The sequence below is a fragment of the Gorilla gorilla genome, chromosome 10, assembly GCF_029281585.2.
Source record: "Gorilla gorilla gorilla isolate KB3781 chromosome 10, NHGRI_mGorGor1-v2.1_pri, whole genome shotgun sequence".
NCBI classification, from domain to species: Eukaryota; Metazoa; Chordata; class Mammalia; order Primates; family Hominidae; genus Gorilla; species Gorilla gorilla.
Window position 1 is genome coordinate 124,558,614 of NC_073234.2, and position 19,057 is coordinate 124,577,670.

At 47.0% G+C, this 19,057-nt stretch overlaps 1 protein-coding gene across 16 annotated transcripts in view; it reads left to right on the forward strand.

The window, feature by feature from the left end:
* Window positions 1-19,057, forward strand: part of ACACB (acetyl-CoA carboxylase beta) — a 155,854-nt gene that overhangs the window by 39,176 nt on the left and 97,621 nt on the right. For 13 of the 16 annotated variants that reach the window (XR_008670600.2, XR_008670601.2, XR_008670599.2 and 10 more), the window contains 2 exons: window positions 16,988-17,120; window positions 17,993-18,131. Coding sequence is in view for 13 of the 16 variants with exons in the window: in XM_055358985.2 (XP_055214960.1) it covers window positions 16,988-17,120; window positions 17,993-18,131 (272 nt within the window). In the remaining 3 variants the exon portion in view is untranslated. Of the gene's footprint in view, window positions 1-4,473; window positions 4,774-16,987; window positions 17,121-17,992; window positions 18,132-19,057 lie in introns of those variants that run through there. The other 3 variants (XM_019038792.4, XM_055358983.1, XM_063694295.1) reach the window with 3 other exon arrangements.

A 19,057-nucleotide genomic window follows, 5' to 3' on the forward strand; every position in this document is an offset into this window, starting at 1 on the left:
CACGGCATAAGAGCCCAGGACCCACAACCAGGTCTGGATTCAGACCTCTCCTGTTACCTGTCTGAGCTGCAATTTCCTGCTCTGTTGAGGCAGGATAATACTAGTGCCTACTTTAGAAGATTGTTGAGATCGAGTGGGAGCAAGTGCTGGGGGTGGACGGCCCAGAGGTGGTTCAGTAGCCATTAGTTGGGTGGGCTTCTTCCAAAGTTCTTGCCTGTGCTCGTGGTTATTCCCAAGCCCTGGCCGGGCTTACATCTTAAAGGTGTGGCAACCTGTGTCCACGGAGGAGGAAAAGGATTGAAAAGGCAGGTGAAGTGTCCCGATAAAAGGATAAAGTCCAAAACACCCGATGGGTGCTGAAGTGTTCCTTCCTGCCACCATTTACGACCATGTTGAGATCACTGAGGTAAGAACAGTTTAGCAAGGCAGACCTTGGATCCCAGGAAGGCAAATGAGGCTCTGTGGGGTCTGGACATACAGAGGGGGGCCTGCAGGCAAAGGTAGGTGAAGGAATACCAGGAAAGGGAGCTGACACCAGGGACCTGGCATCGCTCCCACTTTCCCAGATAGCAGACTGGGTGGGCTTGCAGTGCAGCCTCCCAGCTGCTTGTTCGTCATCCCAGCCCACATCTCTTATCAGCTCCAAGCAAGGAGCAGGTCAGGAAACTAAATTGTCTATGCATATTTTTATGCGCCCCTGAGTGAAATGCCAAGGATCTTTCTGTAATGTTTAATTTATTCATTTATTGACTTAGGAAGGGGCTGGGAGAAACTCTCTTTTCAAGTCTCTTTAGCTCCTAAAATGTTTACTTTTTCTTTTTCTTTTTTTTTTTTTTGAGACGGAGTCTCGCTCTGTAGCTCAGGCTGGAGTGCAGTGGCACAATTTCAGCTCACTGCAACCTCTACCGCCCGGGTCCCGGTTCAAGCAATTCTCCTGCCTCAGCCTCCCGAGTAGCTGGGATTACAGGCATGCACCACCATGCCCAGCTAATTTTTGTATTTTTAATAGAGACAGGGTTTCACCATGTTGTCCAGGCTGGTCTTGAACTCCTGACCTCGTGATCTGCCCTCCTTGGCCTCCCAAAGTGCTGGGATTACAGGTGTGAGCCACTGCGCCCGGCCTCCTAAAATGTTTTCTAGGAGCTTGGGGGAAAGAGGATCCCTGTCTTTGAGTTGTTCTTGTATTAAGTTAATACAAGGTACAGAGCAACTAACCATTCATACATTCCCCTCCCCCTTAAGCATCATTGCCCTATTTTAGAAAAAATATTCACTTCTGCTCCATACTTAATGTAACACAGTCCCCCCCACCCCATATATTGAAAGAGATTATTTCATTTTGCTTTTCTGCAAAAATGAAGGCAAATTGTATGTGGATAATTTTATAGTTGAGGAAGTGGAGAGACGGGATTTACTTAAGGTCATCCGTGAGGGGAAGGGTAAGTTCAAGCCCATGGATGGCACGGTCTTTCTACCACGCTGCTGGCCACATGCATGCGGATTTTCTTGTTGATTTTGTGTGTGTATTGTTCATTGACCTGGGTTTTCCCTCTGCAATACCAGCAAGTAAAATTGAGCTTCTGGTAAGTCTGAGAGGAAGGGCTTAATGCATGAGACAGCAACTACCGCCATGCTTGAACTGTTTCATCAAAAAGCACAACTATGGATGTTTGTATAAAGGTGGTGTTGTGCTTGGAGGTGGATATTAGGTTGGTGCAAAAGTAATCATGGTTTTTGCAATCCCTTTTAATGGCAGAAACTGCAGTTAGTTTTGCACCAACTGAATATTATTCATTTCTTTCCGTCTTCTATTCCCTAATAATGCAATTAGAGAAAAATGCAAGTTCATGATCACTGTGATGAAATGATGAGCCCACCCATCTAAATGAAATCCCTTATTTGAGACCCTGAGTCATAGTGAGATGTGTGAGGCTGTCTTTCAGGCTGTATTAGCAGAGAAGTGAGAATATCTATACAGTGTTTAAGTAGTGTTGGGGTTTTTGCAGTAGAGAGTAAAAATCTAGAGCAATACAAGTATGCTGGCAAGCAGTTCTCTTCTGCATGATCCTAACTGACTTTGGTAGGGTTGGGTGTTTTGAAATATCTTGATTTCCTGATTTTCATTGCTTTCCGTATTTTGAGGTGGTTACATTTACACTGGGGACATTTGGGGGATGAATACTTGTTGGTTTTGGTTTGAATCTCTAAAAATCAGGATACAGTGGGTTACTTTTTTGGAGGAGGTGAAGACAAGGCTGTGAACACCTTCCCAGAAACTTGAAGAACTGAGAATTTTGTTTATCTGTTTTTTTTCTCAAACCTGTTGTTGAAATGTTATTTAATATATGGTCAGAGCATAGCTATCCACTGCTGTCAGGCATGGCTGCTTAAACAGGGGCCCAGGGTATTTATGTTGTGGCCAAGTACTTGGCACCCCCGGGAAGTGTGGCCCTGCCTGTGCCTTTTCTTTCTTTCTTTCTTTTTTTTTTTTTTTTTTTGAGAAAGGGTCTCGCTCTATTCCCCAGGCTGGAGTGTAGCGAGATCATGGCTCACTGCAGCCTCAGCTACCTGGGCTCAGGTAATCTTCCCGCCTCAGCCTCCTGAGTAGCTGGAATTACAGGTATGCACCACCACGCTGGCTAATTTTCATATTTTTAGTAGAGATGGGGTTTCACTATGTTGGTCAGGTTGGTCTTGAACTGCTGGCCTCAAGTGATCTGCCTGCCTCGGCCTCCCAAAGTGCTGGGATTACAGGTGTGAGCCACTGCACGTGGCCTGCCTGTGAAGTGAATTTTTAATTGTATTTTAAAATTTGTTTTCATGTTTTTGTTTGTTTTGAGACAGAGTCTTGCAATGTTGCCCAGGCTGGAATGCAGTGGCCTGATCTCGGCTCACTTAAACCTCTGCCTCGTGGGTTCAAATGATTCTCCTGCCTCAGCCTCTGGAGTAGCTGGGACTTCAGTCCACCCCGCCACCACACCCAGCTAATTTTTGTAGTTTTAGTAGAGACAAAATTTCACCATGTTGGCCAGGCTGGTCTTGAACTCCTGACCTCAAGTGATCTGCCCACCTCGGCCCCCCAAAGTGCTGGGATTACAGGCATGAGCCACCATGCCTGGCCTGTTTTCATGATTCTGATACATCATATTTTTACACATTTATAGGATACATGTAAAATTTTGTTACATGCATAGAATGCATAATGATTGTAGGGACCAAGGGAATATCTTCTGCTTTGCCCTCTGAAGTTTCGCTGAAAAATTAACTTGTAAAAAGGCAGATTAGTTGGAGAAAAGACACACAAATTTAATTAATGTGTACACTGGGAGAACCGCAGAGTGATTACCCAGAAGGGAATTTACTGGCCAGCATTTACATTATTTTTGGTTGGTTTGTTGGCTATGAAAGTAGGCTACCTTTATTATTACTGCGATGACTTCTAGGTAGTGTTTTGGTTCTTTGCATTTATTATATTACTTGAAGAAGCATTCATTCGTTTATTTTTTATTTTTTGAGATGGAGTCTCACTCTGTCACTCAGGCTGGAGTGCAGTACCGCCATCTGGGCTCACTTCAACCTCCGCCTCTCGGGTTTTAGTGATTCTCTCTCCTCAGCCTCTCGAGTAGCTGGGACTACAGGTGTGCACCACCATGCCCGGCTAATTTTTGTATTATTAGTAGAGACAGGGTGTCACCATGTTGGCCAGGCTGGTCTCAAACTCCTAACCTCAAGCGCCTGCCTCAGCCTCCCAAAGTGCTGGTATTACAAGCATGAGGTACCAGGCCCAGCCTCATTCGTTTATTCTAACTGGAATCGGTTTGTCTGAGTTCAAGACCCTGGGCTCTGGCACTTCAGATAACATGCATCTCTGGGCCCCAGTTTCCTTATCTGTATTATAGGGATAAAAACAATAAGATTGCCACGAGGATTAAGTGACACAGAGGAACAAAGGAGCACTTAGTAAATGTTAGTCTTACCAGGAGTTTATTTCGGATCACCGGGCTGCTGGGTTCCTCCCTGTCCTGGAGGCACTCGCTTCAGTAGCGGACCCAGGTGGCGCAAAGTGCGTGCTAGAAGCACACTGGGTGATCGCGCAGCCACCTGTCCCAGGGAGTGGAGGTGAAAAGATGAGAGAAACCAGGACTTTGGAAAATAAAAGTCGACTTGACAACAGGGACTTTTAACGGGCACAGTGGCGACCTCTGACTCACATTTTAAATTTCCCATATTTTCCACCGCTTCCCTATCGTGTGTGTATTCAAGCATATCAATTGCTGCCAATATGTAGGGGTGTCCCATATTGGGGAGGAAAGCAGAAGAGAGGCTTTAAAAAAATATATCTCCGCAGCTTATTTCGGCTGCCCAAGGTCAGCGGCGGGTCGGAGATAGGCCGGCCCAGGGGCGGGGCTCCGTCCGGAAGGCGGGGCCCTCCTGGGGCGGGGTCGGTGTGGGGGCGGGGCCTGGGTGGGGCCTAGGCGGGCGCGATGGCCCGGGACTCTGGCGCGCAGGGCGCATTTCGGGATGGAGCAAGCGCAGCGCGAAGTTGGGCGCCCGCCGGCTGCAGCAGAACCCCGCCCGCGGCGCTCTAGGACTGCATCTCGGCCTCCGGGTCGCGACCTGGCTGTCCTGCTGGGTCCCGGGCCTCGGGTCGGCTTCAGGCGGTTAAGGGGTGCATGCTCTGCACCCCTGCGGGAGCCCGGTGGGATTGGCCTGCGGGGTGGTCAACATGAGTCCTGCCAAGTGCAAGATCTGTTTCCCTGATCGCGAAGTAAAGTAAGTAAGCCTGCAATTGTAATGACCATGATCTTTTACAAACTTATGCAGTCTTCCTTCCCCTTGAAGTCAAGCTGTATGTCCTCTTAGCACCACCCCCTTTACCCCCACCCCCATCCAAAGAAACAGGGACTTGAGCTGGCTGCTGGGGAGATGATGCCCGCCTTGGAAACTCTAGCTGGCGTTGGCGGGAGGGGAGGAAGGAGGCTGGATGTTGGGGGTGACGTTGCTTGGAGGAGGTCGCTTCGGAGCACACAGGTGCCTACAGATCAGCCCTTGCGCAGGGGCACCCCTTCCCCGCTTTCTCTCCTTCGCCTCCAGAAGCTGATGGTTGTGGAAGGCAGGTCTTTTTTGAAGCTGAAGCCTGGGCAAATCGACGTGAACTTGAGCAGGCTCTCATTGAGGGTCATTTTCTGAGCAGATTAGCGTAGGCATCTCAGTGCCTGAGTGCTTTGTAGCTCTACCTACTTGGTTTTGTTTCTTTCCTTTTTTGTCCTCATTTTATTGCACTTAAAAAGAATTACCAAATTGATGGTGTGTCTGTTGTTGACAATTCAGAAAATTACAGATAAGCAAAAAAGAGGAACAAAAATCACCCATAATTCCACCCGTGATGTTTGTTAACAGTTGTATATTCTTCAGCTTTTTTTTTTTTTCCTGTGGAGATATGTTTTAATTTATAAAGTTGAATCATGCAGAACGTTCTGTAACTCACTTTTTCATTCAACATTAAATATTTTTCTACCACTGGGCTTGGCAAACTATGACCCACTGCCTGTTTTGGTATGGCCTGCAAGCAGAGAATGGTTTTTTCATGTTTAAGTGATTGAAAAAAAAATCAAAAGAAGATTGTTTTGTGACACGTGAAAATTACATGAAATTCAAATTTCAGTGTCTACGAATAAAGGTTTATTGGAATGCAGCCTGCTCATTGATTTATGATTTATGCCTAGTTTATGGCTGCTTTTGTGCCTCACTGGAGGATTTGAGTGGTGGGACAGAGACTGACCAGATCTAAAGTATTTACTGCCTGACCCTTGACAGACGATGTTTGCCAACCCCTGCCTACAACATGCTTTTACTGGATTCATAGTGTTCCTTTAAATGGGTGCACCTTAAAATGTATGAATAATCCTCGCCAGGCAGGGTGGTGCAAGCCTGTAGTCCCAAATACTCAGGAGGCTGAGGAGGGAGGATGCTTTTGCCCAGGAGTTGGAGGCTGCAGTGTGCTATGATCGTTCCTGTGAACAGCCACTGCACTCTAGCCTGGGCAACATAGCAAGACCCCATCTCTGAAAAAAATGTGCCCAGGTGTGGTGGCTCATGCCTGTAATCCTAGCAGTTTGGGAGGCCAAGGCAGGAGAATTGCTTGAACTTGGGAGTTCGAGACTAGCTTGGGCAACATAGTTAGACCCCCATCTCTACTTAAACAAAAAATTAGCTGAGGATGGTGATGCATGCCTGGAGTTTCAGCTACTGGAAAGACTAAGGGAAGAGGATTGCTTGAGCCTGGGAGATCGAGGCTGTAGTGAGCAATGATTATGCTACTGCACTCCAGCCTGGGCAACAGAGCAAGACCCTGTCTCTTAAAAAAAAGTATAAGTAATCCCCTATAAGTAGTGGATATTCAGGCTGTTTCTCTCTCTTTTTTTTTTTTTTTTTTCTGGCTATTATCAACAGCACAGTGAGGAATACCCTTGTAGCTGAATCTCTGCCTCCATCCTTTATTTTCTTAGGATATGTTTACCTGGTCTATAAACATTCATGCACACCTCCCATGCATAAGGCCTGCATCTGGTAGCAGGAAGGGTCGCAAAAATGTTTGGAAACCATGACCTCTGCCCTCCAGGAACTTCGGTTCCATTGTGGAAGGCAGATGTCTTCTCAGTAACTCCAATTCAAGGCTGATGGGTGCAACAGTAATAGCCACTACCATTCATGGGGTGCTTTCAGTATGCCAGGCCAAGTGCTTTGTAGGTGTGGTCTCATGCCATCTTCAGAATACCACTGTGGGGGCACTAAGTGGAGGCTGTTGTACCCATTTCACAAACCACTTTAATGGAAAAAAATAAAAAACCTCACACAAATTGGGAATTGTCCCAGCAAGTCCAGGACATGGGGTCCCCCTATTTATAATAACATGGACATACTTTGTTGGGGGACTACATCGTTCCTTTCTTAGCTTAGAGTGGCTAAAAAGATGGATTTGGACGATCTAACTTTGCCACCAAGCTGTGTGATCTTCTGGAGCAGGTACCATCAAGCCTTGGAACCTCAGTTTCCACATCTGTCCAAGGGACTAGCCCTCATAGGCCTTTCTAGAGTTATTATTATTATTATTATTATTATTATTATTACAGACAGGGTCTTGCTCTGTTGCCCAGACAGTGGCATGATCATGGCTCATTACAGCCTCAGCCTCCGGGCTCAAGCAGCCCTCCCACCTCAGCCTTCCAAGTAGTGGGACCACAGGCATGCGCCACCACACCCAGCTAATTTTTGTATTTTTTAGAGAGATAGGGTTTCACCATGTTTCCCAGGCTGGTCTTGAACTCTTGAGCTACCAATCCTCACAACTCAGCTTCCCAAAGTGCTGGGATTACAGGCATGAGCCACCATGCCCAGCTCTTTCTTGGTTCGTTGAGACTCTGTGTGGAAGTCGCTGGTCTTGAGTACTGCCCTGGGTCAGCACAAACATTGATGAAAACTAATAAGTAAAGACAGAGTTCAGTTATGAAAGAGCCCTCTGGAGTTGGGAGGCATTTGGGATCTTGTGCTGAAGGCTTGGGCCGTCTCAGAAGCCAGAACTCCTGAGAAGGTGAGGTCGCAAATGATGACTGATTTTTCATGGCATGAGAACGGGGTCACAGTTCAGAGAGTGGAGAAATGATTGTGGATCAGAGTGCAGAAGGGCTTGAAATAAAGTTGGGGATGAGGAGGCAGAAGTTGTTTTTTAATGAGTCCCATTTCACTGTCATGCAATTCTGCTCTGAAAGGCCAGCTGCCTGCATGCAAATATTGGCTGTAGACCTATCAGGGGTTTTCACTCTTGGCTACACATTAGAATTTCCTGGTGGGGGGATTTTTGAAAAATCTGGATGCCGGGGACCCCACCTCTACCCCCAGACATGCTGATGGGACCCCGACATCAGAATCTTATAAAGTTCTTCATGTCAGGGTTGAAAACTCGTGCCTAGCTCAGGGTCAGCAGACTGCTATTGTAAACGGCCAGACAGTAAATATATTTGGCTTTGTGGCCATGTGGTCTCTGTTATAACTACTCAACTCTGCTGTTTCCTGCACCAGAAGCCATAGTTATGTAATTGAACAGGCCTGGCTGTGTTTCAATCAGACATTATTTATAGATGGGGAAATTCAAAGTTCATATAATTTTTATGTGTCACAAAACAGGATTCTTTTGATTTTTTTTTTCGATGATTTAAAAATGTTGGCTGGGCATGGTGGCTTATGTCTATAGTCCCAGCACTTTAGAAGGCCAAGACAGGAGGGTTGCTTGAGGAGTCTGAGACCAGTCTGGGCAACATGATGAAACCCCGTCTCTACAAAAATAAAACAATTAGTTGGGCATGGTGGTGCACACCTGCAGTCCCAGCTACTCAGGAGGCTGAGGTGGGAGGATCACTTGAGCCGAGGAGTTTGAGGCTGCAGTGAACTATTTTTGCACCACTGCACTGTAGTCCTGGCAACAGAGGGAGACCCTGTCTCTATAAAAAACAATTAAGGCTGGGTGCGGTGGCTCACACTTGTGGTCCCAGCACTTTGGGAGGCCAAGGTGGGCAGATCGCCCTGAGGTCAGGAGTTCAAGACCAGCCTGGCCAACATGGTAAAACCCTGTCTCTAATAAAAATACAAAAATTAGCAGAGCGTGGTAGCACACACCTGTAGTCCCAGCTACTCGGGAGGCTGAGGCAGGAGAATCACTTGAACCTGAGAGGTGGAGGTAGCAGCGAGCTGAGATCACACCGCTGCACTCCAGCCTGGGCGACAGAGCAAGACTCCCTTTCAAAACAAACAAACGAAACAAAACAAAAAACAATCTAAAAAGTTAAAACCGCTCTTAGCCTGTGGGAGATACAAAAACAGGTGGCCGAGTGGATTTGACCCATGGGTCCTAGTTTGCCCACTCACCCCTGGCCTAGCCAAGGTAGTCATCTCAGGGGATACTGATGGGGCAGGTGGCTTGAGAAATTTCCAAGGGTCCATTTCTGGAGAGCGTGGTTTTGTGCTGTTTGAACGATATCAACCTTTACTGGGCTACACAGTGTTCTTTCTTGCTTTCTTGTTTGAAAGTAGTTGTAATTACAGAATTGCCTGGCTCAGAATCAGCTCTTAGCAGTGCGGGTAGCCGTTACCATCTCTATTTTATAGAAGAAAAGAGAGGGAAGGAATTGAAGGTCTGATTAATGCCGGGGCCCTAGCCTAATGGCCCAGCCTGGGCTCCTGTAATGCTATCCTGCAGACGTACATGGTAGCTAAAGTGTTGCAAGCTGTTTACTTTGGCTAGGTCCAGGGATAAACTGTTAATTCCATCATGTGAGGAAACTGAGGCAGGGAGTATTGAAGTAACTTTCCCAGGATTGCACAGGTTATAAGCGGTAGATTCTGGCTTCAAAGCCTAGGAGGATGGCCGCAGTCTACCAGAGTTTCTAAACTGCGGCTCTGTCGACACTTGGGACTGTCCAGTTCTTTGTAGGGCTGTCCTGTGCATTGTAGGGTGTTGAGCAGCATCCCTGGTCTCCACCCACTAGATGCCAGTAGCGCATCCCCCAAGTTGTGACAACCAAAGATGTCTTCAGGTATTGCTCCCCGGGGAGCAAAACTTCCCCCAGTTAAGCACTCAGGGCTGGGCGCGGTGGCTCACCCCTGTAATCCCAGCACTTTGGGAGGCCAAGGTGGGCAGATCACCTGAGGTCAGGAGTTCGAGACCAGCCTGGCCAACATAGTGAAACCCCATTTCTACTAAAAATACAAAAATTAGCCAGGCATGGTGGCAGGCACCTATAGTCCCAGCTACTCAGGAGGCTGAGACAGGAGAATCGCTTGAATCTGGGAGGCAGAGGTTGCAGTGAGCCGAGATGGTGCCACTTCACTCCAGCCTGGGTGACAGAGCTAGACTCTGTCTCAAAAAAAAAAAAAAAAAAAAAAAACCAACCAACCAAACAAACAAAAAACCTCAGCATTATACATGTTTGTCTCTTATTTGAGAGGAATATAAGAGGCCATATGTGTAATGCATGTTTTAAAAGTCCAATTAATAGAGGGGCTTCCATTTATCTCAGATTGTCTTTCTGCCTAGAAGTTAGATTCTGAGGTCAGCTAGAGTTGGATTTGAAACGGGGCTCTGCCACTTGCCAGCTGTGTAACTGGAGGTAAATGGTCCTCTTTGAACCTCGGTTTCCTCGTCGTGAACCTGGAGATGACAGACTCCTCCATACAGGGCTGTGGAGATTCACCGAGAGGCCCCCTGTGCCCAGTCCATAGTGGGCAGCCGAGAATGTTTATTTCCTCCATTCCTGATACTATTCTGCCTGGTCTTGTGTTCCGGCAGCTGACTGTATTTGGTGTTTGGCTGACACCTCTGCTGTTGATTGTACCTGAAGTCATTTCCAAAGTCACCTTGAAACATTTCAGCTCTCACTCTTGCCGTGCTGTATAAGGACAGGGCTTCTCACTGGACAATGGCACTTAGGATGATCCTCCTTCAGTGGAAGCAAATGCTGGCCGAAGGTCAGCTCTCTAGAGCCAATGTTGGTTGGCTTCCAGCTTTATCAAAAAGAATTAAAATAGCCACTTGCCTGGAGATTGGGCCTGAAACAAGGCCAGTCCGGCAGCTTTGTGTGTTCGCTTGCCTAGCCTGCAGTAATGGGCTTGTGGCCTGCCTGATGGAGGGGCTCTGTCACCAGTTTTGAAATCAACATGGTAGCCAAGAATGGCTTTTTTGCCCCCTAGGCCACAAATGAAGTTTTTCTTTGTTGTGCTTTAGGTCAAATTGCTAGAGTTTTAATGTTTGTGTGTGTAGAAATGGGATGTCTCAGACTTTCTGAAGCTGAACCATAAAGTCAGCCAGTCAGGGAAGGTCGTGGACAGAATGAGGGGTGCGGCTGTGTGTGGGAATGTTGATTAGTACAACCTCTGTGGAAAACAGTTTGGAGAGTTCTCACGGAACTAAAATAGATCTGCCAGTCTCTCCAGCAATCCCACTACTGGGTATGTACACGAAGGAAAAGAAATCGCTCGGTCAGATTCGCTTTTCATTGGGAGGATCTTAACATGATTGGTTGAAAACAATAAATAAAATTAGCATGGAGTCCAGTTGTAGGGGCTCACGCCTGTAATCCCAGCACTTTGGGAGGCTGAGGCAGGCAGATCACTTGAGGTCAGGAGTTCAAGACCACTGTGACCAACATATAAAACCCCGTCTCTACTAAAAATACAAAATTTAGCCGGACATGGTGGCGGACACCTGTAACCCTAGTTGCTCGGGAGGCTGAGGGAGGAAAATTGCTTGAACCTGGGAGGTGGAGGTTGCAGTGAGCCGAGATTATGCCACTGCTCTCCAGCCTGGGCGACAGAGTGAGACTCAGTCTCAGAAAAATAAAATAAAGAAATAATTATATCAAAAGACACCTGTACTTGTATAGTTATCACAGCACTATTCACAGTAGCAAAGATATGGAATCAACCTTAAGTGTCCACCAACAGATGACTAGATAAAGAAAATTTGGTATATATATATATATATATATATATATATATATATATATAAAAATAATTTTTTTATGGCTCAGTAGTATTCTTTTGTGTGTGTGTGTGGTGTGTGTGGTGTGTGTGTGTGGTGTGTGTGTATGGTGTGTGTGTGGTGTGTGTGTGTGGTGTGTGTGTGTGGTGTGTGTGTGTGGTGTGTGTGTATGATGTGTGTGGTGTGTGTGTGGTGTGTGTGTGTGTGGTGTGTGTGTGTGGTGTGTGTGGTGTGTGTGTGTGTGGTGTGTGTGTGTGTGGTGTGTGTGGTGTGTGTGTGTGGTGTGTGTGGTGTGTGTGTGTGTGGTGTGTGGTGTGTGTGTGTGTGTGGTGTGTGTGTGTGTGGTGTGTGTGTGTGTGGTGTGTGTGTGTGTGTGGTGTGTGTGTGTGTGTGTATACCTACATGTATACATGGGTGTTCCTTTTACAAAATTAATAGCTTTTTTCTTATTGAAAATAACACATCATTGCAGAACATTTTTTAAAACATAGCAAAGAGGTAACGGCTCTTAATACTTCAGCATTTTTTCCCCCAGATCAGGGGTGTGTCTACAAATGATGTCCCTTGGGTTGCATCTACCTTTTTTTGTAAATAAATGAAGTTCTCTCTTTTTTTTTTTTAGGTAGAGTTTCACTCTGTTGCCCAGGCTGGAGTGCAGTGGTGTGATCTCGGCTCACTGCAACCACCGCCTCCCGGGTTCAAGTGATTTTTGTGCCTCAGCCTCCCCAGTAGCTGAGACTACAGGCATGCGCCACCATGCCCAGCTACTTTTTGTGTTTTTTTAGTTGGGATGGGGTTTCATCATGTTGGCCAGGCTGGTCTCAAACTCTTGCCCTCAAGTTATCTGCCCATCTTCGCCTCCCAAAGTGCTGGGATTACAGGCGTGAGCCACCGTGCCCAGCGTAGCATTAACCTTTTAGAAGCTAGAAAGTAGATGAATGAGTGGTCACTGGCTTAAGGCTGAGTCCTAATGGAGCAGTGAGGAAAGTTGAGGACCCCTGGCCATCTGTACCACAGAACCCCCAAAAGGCATGGTGTCTGGCAGCAAGGGATGCCCCTGGAGCTGAGGGGTAAGGAGGGTACCAAAATGAGAAGGACTGGGTGGAAGACTCCAAGGTCCCCTCCCCTGTCTCCTGCGGCAGGGGTTGTCCACTTCAACCCCAACAGAAGGCAGCAGTTCAAAGGTACATATAGAGGGTCTTGGGAGAGGGGATCGACAGGCACAGTTGAGGGCATGGGGCCTGTATCCCAAATAGGAAGATAAGGGTCTGAATAGGTGCTGAATTCTTAGAACTTCCCCGTTCTCCCTGGTGCTCCAGGCTGACCTTTACTGTCCAGGCAGAAAACTGGAAAACTTCTCCCTGGGGAATCTGGCCAGCAAGAGAGAAAGACACGAAGATACTGACTCAGGGGATCCCCAACGCACTCCTACCTCACCCTACATTGAGCTCAGGGTCAACCAAGTCCACCACAGTCTCAGAAATTCTGTTCTCACTCATAGTCACAAGGTTGGAACCAAGGCTTCCCTGACATTTGGGTTCAGTTTCTTTTTCTTTTTCTTTTTCTTTTTTGAGATGGAGTTTTGCTCTTGTTGCCCAGGCTGGAGTGTAATGGCACAATCTCAGCTCACTGCAACCTCCGCCTCTCAGGTTCAAGCGATTCTCCTGCCTCAGCCTCCCATGTAGGGGGGATTACAGGTGCACGCCACCAAGCCCGGCTAATTTTTTGTATTTTTAGTAGAGATGGGGTTTCACCATGTTGTCCACGCTGGTCTCAAACTCCTGAACTCAGGTGATTCACCTGCCTCGGCCTCCCATAGTGCTGGGATTACAGGCGTGAGCCACCGCACCCGGCCCTGAAGTCTAGTTTCTCATATGTAAGTCAAGGTCCAAACCAGTAGACACAGGAAGCTTGGAAGAAACAGAAACCACGCTGGAGAAGAGAAGTTTAAAAAGCTCTCATTAATATCATCGTTGAGGTCAGACAGGATGTTGCACTCATAGGAAGAGGATGCTATAACAAAGGGAATATTTGCAGGCCAAAAACAGGCTCATAGACATCAAAAACATGATAGCAGAAATGAAGAACTCCACTGAATGTTTAGAAGATGAGGCTGAGAAAAATCAACCAGCAAGTAGAAGAAGAGAGAGAATAGGAGAGGGGAAAAATACATAAACCAGTAGGCCAGTGTAGGAATTTCAACATCCAGATAATAGGACTTCGGGAAAAAATAGAGAAAAAAAGAGGCAAGGACATCATCAAGGAAGTATTTGTTTCTTGTTGTTGTTGTTGTTTTTTGAGATGGAGTCTCGCTCTATTGCCCAGGCTGGAGCGCAGTGGCACAATCTTGGCTCACTACAACATCCGCCTCCTGGGTTCAAGTGATTCTCCTGCTTCAGCCTCCCAAGTAGCTGGGATTACAGATGCACACCATCATGCCCGGCTAATTATTGTATTTTTAGTAGAGACAGGGTTTCACCATGTTGGCCAAGCTGGTCTCTTAACTCCTGACCTTAAGTGATCTTCCCACTTCAGCCTCCAAAAGTGCTGGGATCACAGGCGTAAGCCACCATGTTCAGCCCATCAAGGAAGTATTTGAAGACAGATTCCCAGGATGGAAGTTTCCAGATTGAGAGGGCCTGAGAGATGTGCAGCCTCATTGGTGGAAGTAGACACATACTTGAGCCCATCACTGTGAAATCGTAGAGTTCTGGGGACAGAGGGACGCTCCTATAAGCATCTGGATATGAAAAAACAGGTCACTACAAAGGATCAAGGATCAGAATTACTCTTGTTCTAGCAGCCTTGGAAGCCACAACACAATGGCACAAGGCTTCTAAAATTTGAAGGTTTTCCTTCCTGAAATTTCTTTTTGTTTGAGATAGAGTCTCACTCTGTCGCCCAGGTTGGAGTCCAGTGGCGCGATCTCGGCTCACTGCAACCTCCATTCTCCGGGTTCAAGCGATTCTCCTGCCTCAGTCTCCCAAGTAGCTGGGATTACAGGTGCACAACTCTGTGTCTGGATAACTTCTGTATTTTTAGTAGAGATGGGTTTCACCATATTGGCCGGGCTGGTCTCAAACTCCTGACCTCAAGTGATCTACCCACCTCAGCCTCCCAAAGTGCTAGGATTATAGGCATGAGCCACCATGCCTGGCCCTTCCTAGCATTTCACACACAGCCAAGTGGTAAGGTTGAATGTGAGGGCAGGAGAAAGGCTGAAGTGCAATGGTGCAATCCTAGCTCACTGCAGCCTTGACCTCCTGGGCTCAAGTGATCCTTCTACCTTAGCCTCCTGAGTAGCTAGGACTACAGGCAGGTGCCACCATGCCTGGCTAATTTAAATTTTTTTTTTTTTTTTGAAATGGAGTCTGAGCCTGTTGCCCAGTCTGGAGTGCAGTGGTGTAATCTCGGCTCACTGCAACCTCCACCTCCTGGGTTCAAGCAATTCTCCCTCCTTGGCTTTCCAAGGTGCTGGGATTATGTGTGTGAGCCACCACGCCTGGCCCTGAATAGCCTTTCTTAGAAAGCTACTTGAGGATGTCTTCCACTGAAACCAGAGGGTAAACCAAGGAAGAGCAACGCACAGGAGACAGGAAACAGGAGATTCAACATAGACTCAAAGGGAGTCTCCAGGGTGATGGTGATAAGGAAGCCCAGTCAGGAATAGGGCAGGGAAATTGAGGGCATCATTGTCATGCGCCTTGCCATTCTACCATCTTCTTAAGTGGATGAAACTACTGGAGGATATGCCCCAGCAAAACAAGGGAGTCTACCAAGAAAGACGAGCCACCCATTCCCCCAAATTAGGAATCCAACCCCAAGGAAAGGCAAAGGGAATTCTAGAGATGTCAGCAAAGGGAAGCCACAAAACGATGGTGATGTAGGGGCCTAGAGGACAGCCGGTACCTACAGAAGGAGAACAGAGGCCTCCAGGAGAGATGTCAACAGTGGAAAAAAACAGAACTGATCAATTATTTATTATTATTATTATTTTTAATGAGATGGGGTCTTGCTATGTTGCCCAGGCTGGTCTCGAACTCCTGGTCTCAAGCAGTCCTCCTGCCTTGGCCTCCCAAAGTGCTGGGATTACAGGTATGAGCCACTGCATGTGGCCTAATCAATTATCTTATGTGTACTGGGAATCTATTAGGAGGAGTGGGGAGATTTAGCAACAGGTACAAGGAACACTAAGTAAAGGAAAAAAAATCATTAACTCCAGGAAAAGGCAAAAAGAAAGGAACTAAAATCTGGTACACTGCAGCTCTCATATGTGAATAATGATCACAAACTAGTAAAACATTGAATACCCCGTTTGCTAAATTACAGTAGACTTCTATGGTATTGACCAGCTGGTGGAGGAGAGCCAATGGGGTGGCCTTGTGAGATAACTAAATTCACATCTCTCAGGATGGGAAGGCATAGATGCTGTCTCACATGGATGACTCACAAGATTGCATACACTTGTTTTTTAGGACTACAGAGATGTGTAATTGCTAGAAAAAATCAGCATCAATTTCCTCTGGTGTGGAGGGACAGAGCAGGAAACCTGTTTTGTTGTTAAACATTTAAAAAATTGTTTTCAGTTTTCTAAAGAAATTTTGTGGGCTGGGCGTGGTGGCTCATGCCTGTATTTTGGAAGGCCGAGGTGGGAGGATCACCTGAAGCCAGGAGTTCAAGACCAGCCTGGGCAACAAAGTGAGACCCCTGTCTCTACAAAAAATAAAATTTAAAGACTTCTGAAATACAAATGTAGAAAAGTACATGAAAGATATTAATACCATGTAACAAGTCTGAACGATTAGAATGTGTGGACTTCTTCCCTGATCATAAAACTCTCACCCTTGTTATAAGTTTTTTAGTATTATTCAGGTTCCTAAACGATGGGCATGTAAAGTAAAAATTAACTTAGGATTAAAAATCTAAACATCCACCTTGGGACAGGTAGAAGAAACTGCTCCTTCTAGTTCATGTGCTGGTACCTTAGCTGGCCTCTTAAGGTGCTTTCAGTTGGGTACAGTGGTTCACGCCTGTAATCCCAATGCTTTGAAAGGCTTTGACGTCACTTGACATCAAGAGTTTGGACCAGCCTGGGCAACATAATGAGACCCCATCTCTACAAAAATGTTTAAAAGTCGGCTGGGCTTGGTAGTGCCCTCGGTGGTCCCAGCTTCCCAAGGAGGTTGAGGCTGCAGTGAGCCACGATTGCACCACTGCATACTAGCCTGGGTGACAGAATGAGACCCCATCTCAAAAAAAAAAAAAAAAAAAGAGAAGGTGCTTCCTGCCCTTGAGCCTCCTTGTAAATTGCTTCAGGGGCTCTGCAGAGCAAGTGCAAAGTAGGGGGGCTCTGGTGCAGTTTGGCTCCTCTGCTCCACTGGCTTTACAGGTGCCGAGCTCTGAGTCCCAGGCTTCTTCCCTCATGCACGTCTGTCCCTCATTCTTATTCGGCAGGCCGAGCATGTCGGGACTCCACCTGGTGAAGAGGGGACGGGAACACAAGAAGCTGGACCTGCACAGAGACTTTACGGTGGCTTCTCCCGCTGAGTTTGTCACACGCTTTGGGGGGGATCGGGTCATCGAGAAGGTACAGATGGGTCTCGGCACTCTGGGTGGGGTCCGATTGGGGTGCAGGGCCCCCTCCTCTCAGCTGGAGGTGGGAGATTCGGGTTCAGGCTCATTCTGCCTGCTGCAGAGAGGGGGTGAGGGCCACGCTCCTCTGAGTTTTAATTGTTTAACCCTCAAATAGAAATAATAGTGAAGCCTCTTTCAAAGGGCTATTGTGAGGATGAAATAAGGCAGGTAAAACACATTGTACTGTAAAACACTCAAAAAGTGTTAAGGGTGATCACAATGACACCAAAGGAATAAAAAAAAATCATTCACTGGGCTCGGCACAGTGGCTCATGCCTGTAATCCCAGCACTTTGGGAGGATGAGGTGGGCAGATCATTTGGGCCCAGCCTGGGTTTGTGTTCAAGTTCAAGACCAGCATGGACAACATGACAAAATCCTGTCTCTGCAAAAAAATAAAAAAATTAGCAGGATGTGGTGGTGTACACCTGTAGTCCCAGCTACTTGGGAGGCTGAGGTGGGAGGATCACTTGAAGCTGGAAGGTTGAAGCTGCAGTGAGCTGTAATTGCACCACTGTACTCCAGCCTGGGTGACAGAGCAAGACTCTGTCTCAAAAAAAAAAATATATGTGTATATATATATATTTCAAACAAACACCCATCCATCCATCCATCCATTTGATGATCCATTCATGTGGATGGCAGACTTTGAGCTCCTGCTCTGTGCTGGGGTGTGTGCCATGGAAATACACAGAAATACCAAGAGGAATGATGTGCTGCGGGGGCTGCAGGAGGCTCTGCAGCTGTGAGGTGGACTCGGGGTAGCACGTGGCCCCCAGCGCAGGTAGATGTGCATCTACAGCTCCTTCCTTGTCTTCCCATGCAGGTGCTTATTGCTAACAACGGGATTGCCGCCGTGAAGTGCATGCGCTCCATCCGCAGGTGGGCGTATGAGATGTTCCGCAATGAGCGGGCCATCCGGTTTGTTGTGATGGTGACCCCCGAGGACCTTAAGGCCAACGCAGGTACCTGGGCCTTGACGCTCTCCTCCCATCACGCCCCATCCTTGCCTACCCTCGCCTCCTTCCCCTGTGCCTAGGCAAGTCCATCCTGGACTCCCGATGGTCAGGACCTCTCATGAGTCTGTATTTATCTGTCCTTCCTTCTTTATTTAATTAAAACGTCTGCTGACATCAAGAACAACTCATGTGCCTTACAAAAATGCAGATGGTTAACATGCAGAGAGGAAATTCGATCTTTGAGAAATGTCTGTGTTCTAGCAGATTGGGGGCTGTTTCTCCTGCAGGTGTATGTAATTGTATTTCAATCATTTGTTCATTCTTCCGTTCATTTGCCTAAGTTTATTATAATGAATCATTCTGTAAACAACTGTTGGATGATTTACTTTTTTCCTGAACAGTCTTATCCTTTTATAGGCCCTACTCCCCACAGCAGCCAAAGTGACCTTTTAAAAGCATAACTTCTTCTGCTGTATTTTCTGAAGGTTGTTAAAAACAAAAACCTCAGCCAGAGTGCTGGCTCACCCCTGTAATCCCAGCACTTTGGGAGGCTAAGGCGGGAGGATTGCTTGAGCCCTTGAGTTTGAGAGCAGCCTGGGTAACATAATAAGACCCTGTCTCTACAAAAAATAAAAATAAAAAAATTAACTGGGTATAGTGGCATGCACCTGTAGTCTCAGCTACTCAGGAAGCTGAGGTGGGAGGATCGCTTCAGCCCAGGGGGTCTAGGCTGCAGTGAGCTGTGATTACATCACTACATTCCAGCCTGGGAAACAGACTGAGACTCTGTCTCAAATAAAACAACATAAACCTAAAAGCATAACTCAGGTCCGAGCACAGTGGCTCACGCCTGTAATCCCAGCACTTTGGGAGGCCAAGATGGGCGAATCACTTGAGGCCAGGAGTTTTGAGATCAGCCTGCCCAATGTGGT